This window comes from Schistocerca cancellata, chromosome 4 (assembly GCF_023864275.1).
Source record: "Schistocerca cancellata isolate TAMUIC-IGC-003103 chromosome 4, iqSchCanc2.1, whole genome shotgun sequence".
In the NCBI taxonomy this organism is placed as follows: Eukaryota; Metazoa; Arthropoda; class Insecta; order Orthoptera; family Acrididae; genus Schistocerca; species Schistocerca cancellata.
This window is the reverse complement of record NC_064629.1, coordinates 866,691,758-866,714,115: the sequence shown is the minus strand read 5'-3', so window position 1 is coordinate 866,714,115 and position 22,358 is coordinate 866,691,758. Positions and strand designations below refer to the sequence as shown.

General features: G+C 37.4%; 1 protein-coding gene across 1 annotated transcript in view; it reads right to left on the bottom strand.

Annotated features, from left to right (window-relative positions):
* Positions 1-21,457, bottom strand: part of LOC126185007 (carnosine N-methyltransferase) — a 170,147-nt gene extending 148,690 nt beyond the window's left edge. The window contains exons 1-3 of the mRNA XM_049927734.1: positions 21,193-21,457; positions 20,972-21,056; positions 2,770-2,962 (exon numbers count right to left, since the gene is read on the bottom strand). Coding sequence (XP_049783691.1) covers positions 2,770-2,962; positions 20,972-21,051 — 273 coding nt within the window. The 5' untranslated portion in view covers positions 21,052-21,056; positions 21,193-21,457. The remainder of the gene's footprint in view (positions 1-2,769; positions 2,963-20,971; positions 21,057-21,192) is intronic.
* Between the last annotated feature and the right edge of the window lie 901 nt (positions 21,458-22,358).

Sequence of the window (22,358 nt, the reverse complement as noted above, 5' to 3'; positions counted from 1 at the left end):
ACTTTCTTATTATAAACAGTACTGAAACATATGATGAAAAGTTGTATAAAAATCATAGAGTATACACACCTTGTCTGAAATTGAGAGATCAAATAACAGAATAAAATCTATGTGGAGTATTGTTAAAGGAGAAGCAGAGAAAGAAGTGATAGATGATGATGATGATGATATTTCTGTTAAAGAGAATGGGAGCATAGTAAAAGTTTGCCTTTAGTAGACATTTTTCACAATTACTTTCTACAAATAGGTGAAAAAATTGATGCAAATAGTTTAGAAGAGAAAGCAAAGCATTTCACTGAAGAGACAATACAGAGGACATTTAGTGAATTCTCAAATCATGACTCTAAAATGTAGAAGTTCATATGCAATTGCTAATATCACAAAAAAGACACTAAAAAGTTATGGTCCTATAATTTGTAATGTCCTTAGTCATGTAAAGGATCATTAACTCAGGGTATTTTCCAGAAAAAGTGAAATATGCCATTGTTGAGATTCTCTAAAAAAGGGTGACTCCACAGATGTCAATAACTACCATCCAGTGTCACTCCTTACAACATTTTCAAAAATTTTTGGAAAGGTAATATACTCCAAGGCTGTCAACCACCCGTGTGGTAATGGAATACTTAATCAATCACCATCTGGATTTCAAAAGGGTCTTTCTACTGAGTCAAGTTCAACAAATGCCTGGTTTAATTCTTATTTAAGAGAGAGAATGCACAGTATGTTCAAGAAAAACAAAGAGGGGTGCCACATCATCTTCATGGGGTGTAGTTATAGTGGGAATCCCACAGGATTTTATTATTTACCCATTACTGTTCTTGCTTTATATTAATGATCTGCCATTTCATTTCAATCAGGAGGCATAATTAGTACTGTCTGCAAATAATACAAGAATTGTTGTGAAGCCAAGCAAAGAAGCACCAGAAGAGAAAATGGTAACTGATGTTTTTGTGAAAGTAACTGTTTTTGTGCAAATGGGCTAGTTTTAAATTTTGAAAAAATCAGTTCATTCAGCTTTGTACTGGTATCCCACCTCCTATTGACATAGTATGCCAATAAGAAGTAATAAACAGAGTAGAAAATTGCTGCAAGTTCTTCAGTTTGCATATTGATGACAATTTAAAATGCAAAAACCAAATAGTATACCTGCAAAAACATTTGTGTGTTGCTATTTTTACCACAAGAATAATTGCCAACTTTCGGGATGTATTAGTCTGTATGTTAATGTATTTTGCATATTTCAGCTCACTGATGTCATACAGGAAAACATTCTGTGGTAACACCTCGCTTATGCAAAAAGTGTACAATGAATACAAGAAAGCAATTACATTATGTGTGGAGTTCACATGTGTACATCTTGCAGCCATATCTTTAAGCAGCTGGCATTATTAACCATAACCATAGCCTCATAATGCACTTATTCACTTATGAAATTTGTTATCAACAAACCATTTAAGTCTGAGAGTAAAAGAGATGTTAATAAGTACAACACTAGAAGGAGTAATTATTTCAATTACTCTTTAATGAATCTAACTTTAGCACAGAAATGAATCAAATATGCAAATATGAAACTCTTTGACAATCTACCCGCTGAAATAAAATGACTGACAGATGGCAGAAGTGTTTTCAAATGTAGTAAAGATGTTTCTCCTTAACATCTCCTTCAGTGTTATATAGGAATTCTTGAATAGCAATGATTAGTCAGTAAACGAAATACTGTAAATGGCCAGCATGTATCCATATTAATATTATTTTATATACGTAAGGGGCAGTCAAATGAGAAAGAGACGGGTGGAAAAAGAAGTATAAAATTGTTTATTATTTCAAAAGTAATTGTCGAAACTATTGACAAATTTATCCCACTGTGAGACATGATGGTCAGTGGCTTCATGGAAAACTGTTTGCAGTTGCCAACAGAACCATGATTGTAACTAGGCATGCACCTCTTAGTCCGAAGCAAGTTGATGATAAACAATGTCTTTCTTCAGCGCTCCAAAAATGTCGGTATTGCATGGGGGAAAGATCATGACTGTACAGATGATTTGTAAGTGTTTCCCAGCAAAACTTCTGCAGTGTACTTGCAATAACATTGAAAATGCACTGCATTAGTTTTGCTGGGAAGCCCTTACAAATGCTCCAAACAGTCCCGACTTCTCCCCATGCAACCCTGAAGAATGACATTCATAGCCATGGAATGCCCTTGCCACTCCTCCATACAGTCCCCATCACCCCCCTCCCCCCCCCCCCCCCCCCCCCCCCCCACCAGTACAATTTTCATATTTTTGGAGCCCTGAAGAAAGATGTTTATACCGACGATTTGCTTTGGACGAAGAAGTGCATGCATGGGTACAGTCATGGTTCTGTCGGCAACAACGCACCCTTTTTTTTGTGAAGGCACTAACAGTCTTGTCTCACAGTGAGGTAAATGAATTAACAGTTCTGGTGATGACCTCTGAAATAATAAACAATTTACTTACTTTTGTTCCACCTGTCTTGTGTTCATTTGACTGCCCTTTTTATTTTCTATGTTGACACATTCTACATCATAACATTTATTGTGAATTTGATCTATGGAACAAGGAACTAACTAGCTACATGTTATATCGTTATCTTAGGGACAATTTTTAAAAAACCAAATTTTCTTTACTTGCTATGGAAAAGACAACTCATGAAAGACCACACTAATTACTAAACCACTTACAGAAAAATTTTAATACTTAGAAAAATGTAATTTGGATGTTGAGATTTAACAATACCTAAATAACTTACTTCAAATTCCTCCGCATTGTCAAACAGTGCATAAGCATCTTGAACAAATGCTGAAAGAACCTCAGCATTTTTCTCAATACATTCTCTGACACTGCGCAGATGCAACTTATAACTTTGTAGGAGCTGTTGGTGCCTTGCAGAAAGTTTTCTCAAATTTGTTTCTGCCCTCCTTAGTCTTGTTTCATACATTTCTCTGTGAAGAAAAATGAAGACTATCATGACACATATTAACAAAATACATTGCAAGAGTTATACCTCTCCATGTTCTCATTGTCCACAAACACATTTTAATGGCTGGATATAACAGCTTCCATACAGTTTTGATGTTTTATCAAAATTAATTTTGGAAAAGTTTTTATACACATGAATGATATCATTTCCCTGAAAGTACAGATATGATATAGTTCAATTCACAAAGATCTATTACTTTCATCTATCCATATCTAAAATGAAAAAAAAAAAAAAAAAAAAAAAGTCGTCCGCAGCTCGTGGTCGTGCGGTAGCGTTCTCGCTTCCCGCGCCCGGGTTCCCGGGTTCGATTCCCGGCGGGGTCAGGGATTTTCTCTGCCTCGTGATGACTGGGTGTTGTGTGATGTCCTTAGGTTAGTTAGGTTTAAGTAGTTCTAAGTTCTAGGGGACTGATGACCATAGATGTTAAGTCCCATAGTGCTCAGAGCCTTTTGAACCATTTGAAAAAAAAAGTCTTTATCATCATAATTTGCCTCTGTTTACATTCCTACAACGTTATAAAGTTTCACTTTGTTCATTTGACTGATTGCAGACATTAGTAAAACATTTAACTGAGGATAATCTCAAGATTTTGTGAAAAATCAATAGATAACTGAAGAGTAAGACAAATAAATTTCTGAGCACATTTTTAAATAACAGTTATGCAGCAATCATCTCATTTCTTTTGTATACTTTTAACTGAAATGAAATATCTTAAAAAATGAAAGAGGAACTGAAATTCTTTCGCTTAACTGTTATAGGATGATGTCGGCTCCAAATTAGAGACATCACATTCAATTTCTCATTTATATGCCTATCCACTGCTTGATACCTCCATTTCACAGATATTGGTTGTCTTCAGCTGTTCCATTATTTATTTTTCACAGGCGATTTTCAATTATTGTATAGGTGGAAATATAAAATATTATAGTCCGAAATGGACACTGTAATAATGGCACACTCATCCTCCCTTGTACAGCAGTAGTCTATGTTCATTTAGTTGCAGCTGCTTTATTTACTCTTAAAAACCACAAATCCCAATTTACACTTTGAGTGACACACACAAATCACTCAAGTTGCCCACTACAGTAACCTCAAATTTTTTTGTCATGAATTTCTGATATAAAATTTTCTCGCATTTGAGGCACATTATACACTCCTGGAAATTGAAATAAGAACACCGTGAATTCATTGTCCCAGGAAGGGGAAACTTTATTGACACATTCCTGGGGTCAGATACATCACATGATCACACTGACAGAACCACAGGCACATAGACACAGGCAACAGAGCATGCACAATGTCGGCACTAGTACAGTGTATATCCACCTTTCGCAGCAATGCAGGCTGCTATTCTCCCATGGAGACGATCGTAGAGATGCTGGATGTAGTCCTGTGGAACGGCTTGCCATGCCATTTCCACCTGGCGCCTCAGTTGGACCAGCGTTCGTGCTGGACGTGCAGACCGCGTGAGACGACGCTTCATCCAGTCCCAAACATGCTCAATGGGGGACAGATCCGGAGATCTTGCTGGCCAGGGTAGTTGACTTACACCTTCTAGAGCACGTTGGGTGGCACGGGATACATGCGGACGTGCATTGTCCTGTTGGAACAGCAAGTTCCCTTGCCGATCTAGGAATGGTAGAACGATGGGTTCGATGACGGTTTGGATGTACCGTGCACTATTCAGTGTCCCCTCGACGATCACCAGTGGTGTACGGCTAGTGTAGGAGATCGCTCCCCACACCATGATGCCGGGTGTTGGCCCTGTGTGCCTCGGTCGTATGCAGTCCTGATTGTGGCGCTCACCTGCACGGCGCCAAACACGCATACAACCATCATTGGCACCAAGGCAGAAGCGACTCTCATCGCTCAAGACGACACGTCTCCATTCGTTCCTCCATTCATGCCTGTCGCGACACCACTGGAGGCGGGCTGCACGATGTTGGGGCGTGAGCGGAAGACGGCCTAACGGTGTGCGGGACCGTAGCCCAGCTTCATGGAGACGGTTGCGAATGGTCCTCGCCGATACCCCAGGAGCAACAGTGTCCCTAATTTGCTGGGAAGTGGCGGTGCGGTCCCCTACGGCACTGCGTAGGATCCTACGGTCTTGGCGTGCATCCGTGCGTCGCTGCGGTCCGGTCCCAGGTCGACGGGCATATGCACCTTCCGCCGACCACTGGCGACAACATCGATGTACTGTGGAGACCTCACGCCCCACGTGTTGAGCAATTCGGCGGTACGTCCACCCGGCCTCCCGCATGCCCACTATACGCCCTCGCTCAAAGTCCGTCAACTGCACATACAGTTCACGTCCACGCTGTCGCGGCATGCTACCAGTGTTAAAGGCTGCGATGGAGCTCCGTATGCCACGGCAAACTGGCTGACACTGACGGCGGCGGTGCACAAATGCTGCGCAGCTAGCGCCATTCAACGGCCAACACCGCGGTTCCTGGTGTGTCCGCTGTGCCGTGCGTGTGATCATTGCTTGTACAGCCCTCTCGCAGTGTCCGGAGCAAGTATGGTGGGTCTGACACACCGGTGTCAATGTGTTCTTTTTTCTATTTCCAGGAGTGTATTATTACTTGAGGGTTCAAAGAAAGTGAATGTGCCTACTACACTGTCACTGTCTGGCTTACTACAGTCAAGCGAGAAAGGATTTGACCACGAAAATGCGAGATATTGTGCATCTCCTCCTATCCCATCAGACTGGACATCTTGAGCATAGTACCACCATTCTCCTCTGACGGAAAAATTTTCATTATTTTCCATCTCCAAACTCTACTAATATTACAGTCGGTTTCTCTGTTAAAAGTGCCGGTACCCATGCACATTGTATTGTTCTCTTTAACACATACTCTTAAAAAGACTAAGGCTCGCATGGCTCTCAACATATTCAAAAATGATTTTATAAGCTTTGTATGGCTGTGTTCTGCTCCCATTGTCTTTTTAAGACATTTCTTTATTTTTGTAACCCATACCAAGAACGATGTACACTGCTCGCACTATAAAATTTTTGTAGCATTTGCACATAAAATAGTAGGTATTGCATCATTTCATACCCAGATCATCTTGCACTGCAAACAAGGAACGTATTTAGCTTTTTGTGATGATCTGAAAACTAGTCTCATACTATATTTTCCTAGAATATAACCTTTCACACCAAAGATAGCTCTGCAGAATGGAAGGAGTGTTGCAGATCTACTTTTTATCAATCAGCTGAACAGGTTTGTACCTTTACTTACAAGTACATGCATATCACATTTGGTGTGGCTTACAGGCATTCTTCTGAACAAATATTTTAATTCTGATTCTAGGCTGCTGTGATCTGAAATTGTCTGCCCTTTGTATGTTAATGTCCTCAGAGTGGAATTATTCTGCACTTAATGGCACCACTGTAACTCCAGCCATACAATGACCTGATACACTTCCAGACATGTGAAACATCAATTGCTATTTTGTGTAATTGAGGACGAAGCTTCTTGTGATTTAAAATTGATTACAATTACTGAAAAACAATAAATGCATCTGGTTGGACATAAAAATAGTAATAAATGGTATTCATTCTCTATAACAATATACTAGAAGCTGAAATCCTTATCTCATCCAGCACTGCAGAGGCAATAAAATTACCATGCTGTCCTCAATCTGAGGACTGGTTTGATTCAGCTCTCCATTTTACTCTACCCTGTGCAAACCTCTGCCACTTTAAATAACTACTAACTACACGTCATTCCCTTTGCACAGTCCTTCAATATATCCTTCCGCCTTTCAGCCTTCATTTATTTGTTTAGTACTTGTTTGTCATCTGAGACATTCTCTTTTCTTCAAAAATAACTTCAATTTTCATATAGACAGCATCTATCTTTCCCAAAGTCAAGCAAGATTCTACAGCTTTGCATGTCTCCTCTAACCATTCCTGGGTTGTCATTTTATATTTCTTGTTTCATATCCACGTGCAACATCGCACAATGGGATTTCTTGGGTCAATAAAAAAAACAAATATTATAAACAATTGTAATCCCTTTTGCTTAATTCATATCCTGTATTTTTGTATTTTCTTGTATCTCAATTAAATTCAGTTTCTCATGTCTTATCCAAAGTTTGCTACTGGTCCTTGCCTTTTTGCTACTTTTCCCATTTCAGTCAAGTGTTACCTAATGCCCCATTTGAAATACTCAACACCTGGATCTTTCAACTTACCCACATCCTAGCTCCTTTATTTCCTGGAACTTCTTCAGTTTCAATCTGCAGTTCATAACCAGTAAGTCATGGTCAGTATCCACAGCTATTCCTGGAAAAGTTTTGCAGTCTAAAATGTGTCTTATTATTGTACAATCTATCTGAAACTTTCAGGTTACTCCAGGTCTCTTTCATGTATACAACTTTTGTTCACGATTCTTAAACCAAGCATTTGCAGTGATTATATTTTACTCTGCACAAAATTCTACCAGGGAATTTCACTCAATTTTTTCTCCAGTGCAGACTTTCCTATTATTTTTCCTTCTCTTCCTTATATTGAATTCCAGTCCCACATTAAAATTAAATTTTCATCTCCATTAACAAACTGAGTAATTTCTTTTGTCTCACCATACTTTGTTTCCTTTTACCTGACTATACTTCATTTCAATCTCTTCATCAACTGTCGAGCTACTAGTCTTGTACACTTGCATTACTCCTATTTGATTTTGTGTTGGTAATCCTGCACTCATCCAAAAAATAATTCTATTCCTCCTGCCATAAAACTTTAGTAATTCCCGCTATATGTAACCTCCATCTATCCATTTCTCTTTTCCAATTCTCTAACCTACCTACTCAATTAAGGGATCTAACACTCCACGCTACGACCTACAGATTGCCACATTTGTTCCTTCTGATTACAACAACCTCACCAGCAATCTCCCACTCAGAGATACAAGTGGAAAACTATTTTACCTCTGAAATATTTAACCCAAGGGGATGTCATCATTATTAAATAAAACAGCAGAGCTGCATGTTCACTGAAAATATAATGGTTGACGTTTGCCTCCCTTTCAGCCACTCACAGTATCAACACCATGTTGCCAGCCAGATCAGTCAATCATCCACACTGGTGCCCTAGCAACTACTTAAAAGATTGCCACCCCTCTTCAGGAACTATACATCAGTCAGAGCTCTCTAAAGACACTGCTCTGAAGTGGTTGCACCTACTGTACAGCTATCTGTGTCACCGAGGCACACAAGCCATCCTACTGTGGCACAGTTTGTGGAACGAACCTTACCATACACTCTGTAAAATGGAAAGACTTTAAGGCAGGGACAGCTATAACCCTAGTCACTGACAGACCTATCTGCTTCAATATTTTTATTTCATCTACATCTACATCCATACTCCGCAAGCCACCTGAGGGTGTGTGCCATTGGATACTTTGAGTACCTCTATCGGTTCTCCCTTCTATTCCAGTCTCGTATTGTTTGTGGAAAGAAAGATTGTCGGTATGCCTCTGTGTGGGCTCTAATCTCTCTGATTTTATCCTCATGGTCTCTTCGCGAGATATACGTAGGAGGGAGCAATATACTGCTTGACTCCTCGGTGAAGGTGTATTCTCAAAACTTCAACAAAAGCCCATACCGAGTTACTGAGTGTCTCTCTTGCTGTCTTCCACTGGAGTTTATCTATTATCTCCGTAATGCTTTCACGATTACTAAATGATCCTGTAACGAAGCGTGCTGCTCTCCGTTGGATCTTCTCTATCTCTTCTATCAACCCTATCTGGTACGGATCCCACACAGGTGAGCAGCATTCAAGCAGTGGGCAAACAAGTGTACTGTAACCTAGTTCCTTTGTTTTCAGATTGCATTTCCTTAGGATTCTTCCAATGAATCTCAGTCTGGCATCACTTGCATTTCTTAACACCACCATCAAACACCAGCAATCTAATATGTCAATGAGTGGTTAGCTGCCTAAATCAAACAACCACAATATTTTGTTAATGGTCCTATATATTGACTTTTCCAGTATATGATGGTACAATAAGCAACAACTAATTTGTTAGATTAGCAATACTTGATTCCTTTTATATTCCAAGACATGGAAGTGACTATCGTCTGTTTAATGGAACTTTACACTTGTTTAATGATATGATATTTATCAAGGTTTTTAGTGAATTTTTTGAGAATAACAGCTGGGTAACCTTCAATTTGAAAATTTTTGTTTGGATTTTACCATGACTGTTACTGATATTGAATGGAACATCATGTTTAGTGGAACATCTGTGAAATATAGAAAGGTCTGGATGGCACAATTCTTTATTCAATACTTTTACACTTAATTTTTGCATAAATAGGTGAAACACTGTATGGTAAACATTTCCTATTAAAACATACTTTCATTAAGGCCTTAATTGCCTTCATCTTAGAAACTATGCAAAAATTAAGTGTGACAATGTTTAATAAAGAACTGTGTGATCAAGACCTTTCTATATTTCAAAGCTGTACCAAATCTGAAAGGTTGGCTGTCTTTACCACAGACGTGTTTCTCCATAAGTAATGGAATCAAGTTTATTGTCACCAGTTACAGTTTATTTACTTCCATGTACTTCCATGATGTGTTTCAGAGATTTAAACCTTCATCGTCAGGTGAATTTATGTGGATTAATAAGACATATTTGTGTTGTGTTATGACTTTGGCACTGTCTAGCAGAAGAAGACAAAAACAAAACACTATTCTAGTACACAGCTCATAGTTTTATGGTGATCTGTGACTGAAAGTTTGAAGGAAAATGTAAATCATCACACTTTGTAAACAGTAGTGGAAGCAAAGATGGCATGTAGAATCTAATAAGTGCAAAGAACACATAACAAACAAAACACTATTTATGACCAAGTGTCTAAGGATTGTGAATATCTACAGTTGCCAGTTCCATAAGTGAATATAAATATAAGTGTAAATATGCAAGTGGTCACAGATTACTTTCTGTCATGTTTAGATCAGTTTATATTTTGTACACATTTAAGTATGCAGGATGGTATGTTGGAAACATGAAGTGTAAAGAACAAAAGAACAAATAAAATAATTATGTTGCCAACATTGGCATAAATTATACCAGTACACATAACAATTTACTTCTCATCTATTGTGCAAAAAATGAAAACGACACATAAGGGAAAACTAGACAATCTTGTCAAACAACAATTACATCCCAAAGTGAATGAAAACAGCTGAAAGAAACACAGATCCATCACCCCTGTCCTCAACAACACTGAGATAATAATCACTGCAGAAGCAGAGGTACCGCCCAGCAAAGAATTAAAACACAATATTCAAGCTCCATTGCACCAAAGACTCGAGATAAGCACGTCACCAGTGTCACACAGATTTTAGCTATTGCCCTTGACAAGCAAAATGACAGAATAGCAACATGTCACAAAATTAAGGAGGAGGAGGTGGTCATAAAACCACCTCATGCACACAAGAAAGGAGAAGCAGCCCTCATATGTAGTATAAAATATAAATACAAATAATGCAATAACTGTAAAAGCTGACAGAAGTAATGCACGTGTGATCATGAATAGATCAACATACATAGAGAAAACTTTAAACTTTTTCCAACCCAATGATGTAATAGAAATACCTAAGACTCCAAGAGTCAGAATCCAAAAGGAGTTTACATACATTTCAAATAACATAAATTTCCTACTCACCATTCAAAAAGCAAGAAATACTGTGGCAATGAGCCCTCAAGCACCCTCCCTCAGGTCACAACAAAAAATCCATTAAAATGGAATCCCAATTGCCACAGCTAAAGAGAACTATACAACAGTAGAACATTCAAATTCAACAAAAAGTTCTTCCAAATTTTTTAAGTAATGTACATATTGAATAATAACAGAAAACTTAGAAAAACAACTGAGTTTACACATGTCAAAAATGCAAAAATTCCAGATGGAGAAACACTTGCCTTGTTTGACACAAAAAAATTATTCCCTTTGTACCAATAGATCCAACACTACAGATCATTAATGCCAATCAACAAAAACAAAAAACTCATTTCTACACACATTACTAAACTGATGGACCTACACACACTCACTATTTCAAATTCAACAAGAAGCTGTAAATGGCCTGGCAATGGGATCAAACCTCTCTGGATTGTTAGCTATAATTTTCATAAACTTAGGAAACAAGACTCTGAATTTCAACCACTATATCATCAAAAACGTTGTTTACTACTACTTATATGTAAATGATGCCATCATTTTAATCCATGTCACAAAAGATATCAGTGAGTTAAACCAACTGTTCAACGGCTTCCATGAAAATATGAACTTCACATTTGCATACCAAGTAGGTGACACCACCACCTTCTACAGCCAAGATCAAATTCAAGAAACACATGGGAGCATTAATAAAACAAAAAATATCTCATATCAGCAGCAGCCATTCACCTCCATGAAACTTAACACCATGTTAATAACGGAAGTATCAGCATTTTACATATCCAGCCTAAAGGCACAAAACTAGACAGCCTTGAATGCTCCAAAAATCAACAACCTGAGCCCAACCTAAATGATTAAAAAATGCCTGCCACCTCCTTCATATTCACAAATAATTAATGAGTTAGTTTGCCGCTTTGCCACTGTTAGCAAAATAATTATTTCATATGTTCTTTATACTTCATGTTTCTAATATGCCATCCTGAGTTCTCAAATGTGTAGAAAGAAGTAATTGATGTAAACATGACATAAAAGAATTTGTGAACACGAGATTTTTATATTTTATATTTCCGTTCATCTATGCAATCTAAGATCTCCACAGTACATTGATATGTTCCAAAATAGAGTTTTGTTTGTTATATGTTCTTTGAACTTATTAGGTTCTATATGCCATCTTCACTTCCTTTGTTTATGAAGTGTGATCATTCTTGTGATGGAACACGACAGAAAAAGGTGTTGTGCCCCCTGGAAGTATTTTTACTTTTACATTCAAATTTATCTTCATACTTTCAGTCAAGAACTTTCATAAAACTGTAAGCCATTTATTGGAATAGATTTTTATTTTTTATCTTCTTCTACTCAAAAGTAATACAGGTTACTCCAAAGATGTAACATGAGACATGCAAATCTACATAAATCCACCTCACAATGCAGCTTTAAATTTCTAAAACATAATGTGGAAATAAATTGAGACTGACAACAATAAACTTGTTATTTCATTTTGTAGCTAAGTAATTTTCTAAGTAGAAGGGTTGAGGCAGGTGGCACAGGATCGCTCTCGTCTGGTGAGAGTGTAAATGTCACTTAACATGACTCAACAAGATAACTAGAAACTGAATTGGGACAGGAACTCTGTCCTGTCTTGGAAGCTATTAAGAAGAATCTGGAGAAGGTGTCTGCTGAGATATTACTGGCACTGCAAAACACAATGTGGAAAAGTGCTTTGATAGTTGTGTGTATTGAGTCTACGGATCAACAAGAATTTTAAAAAAATGTAAAACAAATGACATAATACAGCAACAATTGACATTTTTAGTCACCCTCTATATTACTTTATATGCACTGTCATTTGATAATGTGAACACACTTCTTTAGCTTGCTGCAAATAATACAATATGCTGTGGAAATTTTCAGGAGGTCTTTATTTCACTGGTACAGTTATCCTCCTTTGCCATCACACAAACAAAAATTTAAAGTCATTGTGGTCTAAAGCACTGACTTTCTGTTCAGAGGAACCAAAGCTTGTCATAATAATCTGCGATCTTTTATTTATTACATAAAACAGAATGTAACATTATTTTCAACAAACATCACTTAATCCTTAGGCAGAAGTGGTGAACTGCAAACGTATAAGACATGCCCCATGAATCCTCATATTCCAGCTGCAAGGAAACCCTTACTGCTTATTTCTGTATGATCAGCATTCCCAGAAGAATGGCTTACCTGTGTCCTAATACCCAAAGTGAGAGAGCTCAATCTCATGTGGTGACCTGGTTGTCCTCTGTCATGGTTCCTCTCCTGGGGCCGCTGTAAGTGGAAGTGTCTCATGGGAAAGGAAGCATCCTGGCATCTGACTTGTGCAATTTAGGGAAATTATGGAAAAGCTAAACCTGGATGGCTGGACTGGGATTTGAACCAATGCTCTCCCAAATGCTAGTTCAGCATCTTGCCACTGTGGCATCTAGCTTGACAGGAATATAAGATGCGATTTCAACTCTGATTCCCAGAAGTGATGTATTTTGTCTGTGGAAAATTTCTTCACACATTTTGAACCAGAATACAGCACTTCATGTTCTCTCCTTGCAGGAACTGCAGAGTCCAGATGAGAACTATTTTCACATACTGTATTCTGCTAGTGCATGTCACAGTTTAAACTGGCATCTTGTCACTAATAACATTAAGTGTCTCTTCAGGTGCTACAGATATCAATTCCACTCGATATTTGCACATTTCTACAGTTGCGTTATCATTAAGGATGACATGCTTACGTCCACTATCACAAATGGAAAGGGCTAAACTGTACATCAAGTCTGTCAGTGATCCAGGCATATATTTTCTGAGTGATTACTAAGATAGCTCAAGACTGGTTCTATCACATCATCACAGGATTTCTATACTTTACTGCTCACACAAGTTATATATGCCAGTGGTTTCATCACTGTTTGCCTCAATAAGTAATAGTGCACATCAAAAAGTACACTGCCAATGATAAATATTATGCACAGGCAAGAGATAATAACTAGGTGGAATCTGCAAAATTATTGGATGTTCATATTTAAATTTGAAAAAAAAGGTGTCTGAAGCTTATCAAACAATTCAGTTCAGTCACTTTTGTATTTTGTGTTAACCTTCGAAGAGAGAAAAATTCACAAAGCAAACATACTTTGCACATTTTCATTCAATTATTTCCGATGCAATTATATTATGTATAACTCACATTTAAGAATCATTTCATTGTGTAAATGCATGCAGAAAAATGTGGAACTCTCAACATGATAGTCCGCTAGTTTTAGTGGATAATCATTCTCAGTATTACCATGGCATAAGTTTGATAGATATAACAAATACTGGTCTGGAAGTGTTGAAACTTTCAATTATGAAAGCAAGACACTTCTTACAAGTGTTATGTATTTTAACTACAGTACTGCAATACATATTACACATTCTCCCTCTTTTTTTAAAAAAAAAATCCATTATGGTTGATATGAAATAGTGACAGCCATAATGACAATACTAAAGTACGATTCAAATTACTTGTTAGTTGAAACTTCACACCTTGGCACTTAGTTTCTCCACTCGGAGCTAGCAACGTGACACAATAACTGCAACTGCCAATGCAACAGATTTTCAGTTGACTTGCAGTGTATGTATACAACCATTTACCAGGCAGTGCTGGATCCTCTTTTTAATTGCTACCAGCTACAGCATGCAAAAATGAGTCCACCCCTTGTGCGAGTTTTCACAAGGATGGAGCTGACAGCCAGTTTGGCAACATACAGTGCCAAGTAATTTTAATCAGATTGCACAACAAACAAAAAATACAGGCATTACTTTCCTTTATAAATGCCAGTTATGTGAGCCACAATTCACCTCAAATAGTCAAAGCTGTCACACCTACCCATATAGCCAATATATGTGTGTGGCCTGTACATGTGTAAGAAATTCATTTTAAGGGAAGAATAACCATAATAATAATAATAATAATGTGGTAATATGTATATAAAATTGCAATTTCCTTTTCTGTAGGTAATATGTCATAATTGTGTGTAATGTGTGATCAGTGCTAAAGCAAAATTACCTTTTCTAAAATCCACACAGTAATTAACTGTATGTAGTGTATGTTAGAAATACATAAAAAATAGGTAAGATACTTTTGCAAAGACTGAATGAGGCAAATTGAAAAAAAAAGAACTACTGATACAACTCAAACTTTAAGCGAGAATGGAGTGCGCTGTGATGAATGGATGTAGTGAAACACATGGACCAGTCACAGTTCCTCATTTTCCTAAAATACTGTTAATGAAAATTTCTTCACTTTCCTATTTATATAAAATTTCAGGCAAGCAGCAAAGGAAAATACAATAGGAAGCTGAAAAAGTTTGTATTCTAAAGAGGAGTTTTTATTTAGAAACTTGTTTTGTATGAAGTTCAAGAGAATTACAGACTTTCTTCTGCTAATAACCTAAATATTTTTACTATTACACAAATTCAGTACATGGGCATCATGTAGCCACTCCTTTAACCTGTCAACTGACCAATGCCATGTTATAATTAAATATCATACAAACATTCTATGGAACACATAAATAACTAGCTAAATGCAGTACACATTGTTTAATTTGTCCTTATGTCATTTTCCACTGTTATGTAGAATTCACTGGTGATGATGACTGAAGATTTCAGTCTGTTAACACCTGTGTCGCTCAGAGGGAACTGACTCCTACTTGCTTCAGAGTTTTCATTAACATTTAAACAACAGCAACCTGAAACAAACTATTGCCAGCGTTTTTGAAATAGTGGGTCATGCAAAACATAATTATGTTTCTGAGTACACTGATAAATGATTTGATAGTTACATAATACACAAATTCATATGCATTTCCACCTACAGAAAACTCTAGAAATAGCTGCTTTAACTTTAATATATGAGATGCAGGAAGTTAGTTCGTCAGTAAATTATGAGGAAGCAGCCTACCATACAATTACCTTTGGCATTAAGAATAAAAGTTATATAATGGAAATTATCCGTTCCCACCCCTTTCAAGTTGACTAACATCAAATCCTGCAGCAATAAAATTAAACAAACAAACAAAAAAAACTCAATGAACATATATGGTTCAGTTCCAGTGGACAGGGTGTAACATGACCACAAAACTACATCCATATTCTGTAAATCACTGTGAAGTGCATAGTGGAAAGTACTTCGCATTGTACTAGTTATTACGATTTCTTTCCATTCCACTTAAGTACGGAGTGCAGGAGAACAGATTGCTTAAACATCTCTACATTTGCTGTAACTTGTCTCATGTTGTTATTGAGGCAGGAGTCATTTGTAGGGTGTTGTAGTATATTTCTTGATTAGTCACTGCCGACCGCGGTGGCCGAGCGGTTCTAGGTGCTTCAGTCCGGAACTGCGAGACTGCTAGGTCGCAGGTTTGAATCCTGCATTGTACTAGTTATTACGATTTCTTTCCGTTCCACTTAAGTACGGAGTGCAGGAGAACAGATTGCTTAAACACCTCTACATTTGCTGTAACTTGTCTCATGTTGTTATTGAGGCAGGAGTCATTTGTAGGGTGTTGTAGTATATTTCTTGATTAGTCACTGCCGACTGCGGTGGCCGAGCGGTTCTAGGCGCTTCAGTCCGGAACTGCGCGACTGCTAGGTCGCAGGTTTGAATCCTGCCTCGGGCATGGATGTGTGTGATGTCCTTAGGTTAGTTAGGTTTAAGTAGTTCTAAGTTCTAGGGAACTGATGACCTAAGATGTTACGTCCCATAGTGCTCAGAGCCACATGAACCATTTGATTAATCACTTAAAAGCTGGCTCCTGAAACTCTGTAAGTAGCTTTCATAGAATAGTTTGTGCCTAATGCAGCTCAGTTTTTTCAGCATCTCTGTGATGCTCTTCAATGGGTCAAACAAACATGGGATCATTTGTGGTGGCTTTCTTTGCATACGTTCAATATCTCCCGTTAGGCCTATCTAGTATGCGTCCCACACATTTGAGCAATATTTGAGAATCGTCTGTACCAGTGTTATGTGATTGTGTTTATTTGTGTTACAAGATAAAGAGCTGCACTATTGACCGTAACTCTTAGTTGTATGAGAAACTTGACAGCTCTCCAAAATGCATCTACAAATAGGTTGGACCAACCGTATAAAGCAAAACATGTTTGGAAACTGACAAAAGATCCCAGGAGGATTGTGTTGCTTATTAGATGGTGCTCTTTCGACACCATTTTTAATTTTAATTTGATTTTCCAATATTATGCTCCACTTTGTGGAAGCACAGTTATGTTTGCAGATTGCAGTATCCATTTGCATTGGTGACTGTGATCTTTTAAATTTATTTTTTATGGTTTGTTTGCTTCTGGGGCATAAAAACAGTGTTCTGAAGCCTGTGAGGTATGTGTTTTTTTTCCCCATCTAAATTTTGAGATCCTATTCCAACTGAGTCTTAGGTGAGAACATGGTTGTGATCAAATTTCATTAATGACAGAAATGAATCTCTTTGAAGGGCATTTATCAGGAGGTAAGAGATGAGAAAAATGACTGGGTGGTGTGTTTCAGTATATATATAACTGCATTCCATGTTGTACTATGTACCGAAGCTGTAAATCAGTATTATTTGTGTATGAATGCACAGTGTGTGTAGTAATCATAATAGTTCTGATGAAAATGAGCTGAAGGTAATTCAGACGTTTGTGAAAATGGCATTACAAAAATAATGGCTACAATTCTGAAGTGTTTCAAGTAAATAACACTGAAGTAAAAAAACTTTGTAAATACCCACTATCACATCCAAGGAAAATTGTTGACGATATTATTGCTCCACCTCTTACAATAAACTAGTTCACATAAACTATTGCCATATGTTATTAGAATAGTAAAAACTATTTAATCAATTTTATTATTGCTTTTATGTCCAACCAGCCGAGTTTATTGTATTCCGCTAGCTGCAGTCAGTTTCGAAGCACAAAAGGCTTCATCCTAAGGCACACAGCAGAGTAATAGAGGTATTACACATCCACAAGTGTACTGACAACATAAGAAAGTAACCATAGACCACCATAACTCCAACCCAGTTTCTATATTCGAAAGTGTGTGATACAAATTGTTTGTCGCAGGAATTCAAAAATGTCCTGCAAGAGCCTGTTCAAAGACCTGGGCATACTAACTACTGTTTGATTGAATTTCTTCCACATAACTTATCTCCCTTCTGAAGCAAAAGTTCAGTTCACAAAATCAATACTAAAAATGATAAAACCTTCATAGAGACTTAAAGGCACTCACTTTGGTTCAGAATTGTGTTAATTATGTGGGAGCATTCATTTTCAATGGCTGGCTGGCAACCATGAACATATTAGCTGCTAATGACATACGATTTTAAGTGGAGCTTAAAAAATTTGTTGGTGGCGAAATCCTCCCAGTCCTCTATTTATGTTGACATGGCATCCACTGTGGTACAAATACTTAGGGTATTTCAACATTCCAAGCTGTCTACATTTTCTGTCTGCATCTAGTGTAATCAAAAGGTCAAATATGACATTGTGGCATAAAGTGTTTACACATCATGTACCTGAGGCAGGATATGGGAACCAGTCTGGTATTTACATATGTGGATGTGGGAAACTGCCTAAATGCCACATCCAGACTGCCCAGCACACTGGTCCCCATAATTAATCTGCGAGGCACAAGCGATCTGAGACCAGCACACCTTCTGGTATCCCGGAACTGCGTTCTTTAATGCGTTCAGCTATCCCAGGCTGCCATAACCACCTCCTCTCTTGACAGGGTCAGCAAGCCTCCTCACTGATACCCGTACACATTCCAAAATTCAAGGCACATTCAGAATGCAATGACAGTCATCCACAATATGTTCCCAGAGTTCAAAAACACTATCAAGAAAATTCTTGTGCAACTAATTTGTGGAAGTTTACTAGCTAGTGGACACATCCCTTAATGATCCGTAGTGGCCAGATCTGTAATCATAATCATGAGCTACCTGCGTAAAAAACAAAATTAATCAATTTGTGTCTTCAGCTGAAAAAGTCATTACATTCAGATGTGTTCATTGGCTACTGTATACTATCAACTGTTTGGCTACAAGCAATGGAAACAAACTGCCAGTAACAGTACACAGTAGAAGGGCTGCCAACACTGCAAGTACTCTTCAACCAAAGAATCCAATGAATTCAAGTCAGGGGATCTGGGAGGCTAAGCTATCAGAGAACTTCAAATATACACTTGTTATGACAACACTTTTTCCAAATACTTAGGTACTCATAATGATGATAAATCAAACAGGGGCAGTTTATCACACTATAATTTACACGTCACTTGCCACTTGAGGTGTTTCGAAAGAAAACTGGCCATACACATTAAAAATTTTGTGAAATTGGCATGAAATCACCTGTGCACAGATTGTACCAAAGAAGCAGAAACATCTGGATAAAGTTAACTGTCAACGGCAATTTGAAATTTGTAATCTCTTTGTGTCTACCTCCTCATGAGATTAACAGATGAAGTTGCTAAAAAAAATTGGAAAAGGTGGCAAGGGGAGTAGTATGAATATGATGACCACTACACACTACTGGCGGTGGTTTCCAAAAGTTAATAATCCACTATTTCAGCTAGCTAAGGTTCACATTATATATTTTGTTGCCTTTAAGTTAATTATAAATCTTCCGTCACACATATAGTTGTATTTGGTCATAGTTTTAATCTGTGCATTGAAAGCTTGCATTTTTCTTTGTGACGAGTGGCAAATTATCACATCCACCCTAACCTTGACTTTGGGCTACACTACAAATCAGTATGTCACCAAAGCCTACTTTTCAATGGAGGGGAGGAGGGGTCCAATATCACAATCTAGTCACTGTAATTGAGTTTCAAATGATTATTTCTAAGCGTATAGCAATTACTGCAGAGGAAAATAAAACTTTCATAAACATATAGTTAGTATTAGTTACTTTTTAGCATTTTTAAGTAGCGAGCTATACCTGTTTTTGATGATCTTCTTGTGAAGCATCAGAAGTCTAATGTTGTTGGTTGAAGTTTCCCAGAAGGTTATACTATACCCAACAACCAATTCAAAGTATCTGTGAGACACATTTTTGCTTCTATGGGACACATCAGATAAACCACACAGTGCAAAGTTAGACTATTTAAATTGTTTGCTATGACACCTACTTGTGCCTTCCAATTAAAAATATTTGTCTAGACTTGGCCCCAAAAACTTAACATGGCTTACTTCTGTCATTTCTTGGCCATTGTGAGTTATTTTATTTTCAATTGTTTCTGGTATTTTAGCTATAAACTGCATCAATTCGGTCTTTGTTACATTCATTTTAAGTCCACTTTGATAAAACCAGGATTCAAGGTTTTTTAATGTTTTGTATACTATCTGAGATACTTTCTAGGACAATATATTCAATTAGGACTCAGGTGTCATCTGCAAACAGCACCGAATGAACATCATTATTTAATGGCAAGTTATTTATATACAACAGAAACAGGTATCGACTCACTATTGAACCTTGGAGATAAAAGTCTTCAAGCCTGAGAAGTAATTGCTTCCATTTGTGGTTACTCTATGTTTTCAATCTACCAGATATGACATGAACCACTGCAACTCACAGGCCCTGATACTATTCCTTTGTATTTTGAAAACAAGTTATGTGTGATACATTAAAACAAAAGCTTTTGACAGGTCACAGAAAATTCATGTGACCATTTTACTTTATCTAATGAGCTTATTTTTATCAGTTAATTCGTCAATGTCATGTATAAAGCTTTTCCCTTTCTGGAAACCTACGTGATTTGTACAAGTATTACTGTTTTTGTCAGAAACTTCTCCATCTGTTTGGTCACAACACTGCAACAGACAAGTTTTCCTACATATTCTGGTAATCGCTTTTTGAAGATTGGCTTCATCTTATCATATATCAAGACATTTAGAAAACATTCCTGTTCTAGAGACTGGTTAATTGTTGTAGTCAATGGGTAGGAAATAATATTACACACAGCATTTACAACAGTGATGGGCATTCCATCGGACCTGCCTGACAGCAGAAATGTCGAAATATTCGAATAACATCATGGATAAAGTTAACTTTCATCAAGAAAGTTCAATTACACTGAAAAAAATAACAAATTCAGCTTCTACTCCTGCAATTTCTCGGATCTTGTACGAATGTCTATAATATAACCTAGGCTGACGTTGCTCACTGTTGTTGGAAATATATGAAAAAAAAAACATTAAAAAAACGCATTTACCTGTAACATTTAAAGGCAGCAACTATTCTTCTGAAATGGACACGTTCTTCTTCATCGGGACTTACGTTCACTTCAGCCATGGTCCCTGTCACATTCACAAAATAAACAATTTCAGTAAACTAAGCCGCTTTTCAACTAAACAGAAACATGTCAGTTTTTCAGTAATTATTAGTTATTAATATGATCCAAGAAAACTAGTGTTTATGTTCGGCGGTACAAACCCCACGAGTAGCTACACCATCTCCACTAACAACTAAAACTAATTCTAACGATGTTTTCAACTACTGCTTCATATTTACAAACACCACACAATGACGCCTGTGCAGAAACAATACTTCAGATTCGAAGCAGTCAAAGAGTATAGTCGAAAACTCAAAGTTCATAAGAATGCATGTTGTTGACGTAATCTTCAGGAGTCCCAGTGCTGGTTTGGTACAGCTCTCCATTTTATCCTGTCCTGTGCAAGCCTCTCCGTCTCCGATGAACTACTGCAACCGACATCCTTTCGAACCGTCCTACTGTATTCATATAGTGATGTCGCTCTACAATTTTTATCTTAAACACTTCCCGCCAGTACTAAATTGTGGATCCCTTGATGTGGCCTGTCAATAAATCCCTTATTTTGGTCAAGTTATGCCACAAACTTCATTTCTCTCCATTTCTATTCAGTATTAGTTAAATGGTTTGCCGGTCTAATCTTCAGCATTCTTCTATAGCACCACATTTCGAAAGTTTGATCATTGTTTGAAAATCGCTTTCCTCATAAACCAATCAGAAAGGACACTAAACAGCCATGTAAAAAGCGATGGTTCACTATAAGGATTAAAGTATCTTGTGAAAGGAAAAGGGAAATGTATCTATTGGCAAGGACAAGTAGGACCCTGCAGTAGCTACACACTATAGAAACTGCTCTCAATTCTAAGTAAGGTTATTAAAAATCAAGGATCATGCACATAATGTCAGAAATCAGTAATTATGACACCAAACAAAAGGGTGTATGGAATGTTGCGAAATGAGAGACAGGACAACAAACCACAGAACAAGATAATCTCATTAGGTGGTCATGCCGTAACTTTGTTAGTGATGAACGAGAAGATTTTCTCAACACGATAAATTCAAAAGACGAAGTTATCAAGTTACTGAATACTGACATTGAGACCCCCAGAAAAGAAATTGCCACCTTGAAGCAAGAAAACGCGAAGCTATTAAATGAAAAACGACGATGGATCCATGGAACAGTGAACCAGTGGAGAAAATTGGCCAAAAAAATGTCAAACTCAAAGTGTTAAAAGTGATATGCAAACCGAAAAAAGTTATGATAATGACGAAATTCGTGTAGAAAGAAATGCAAAATGTGTCGAACCTAGAAATAAATACAAGTGGGTTG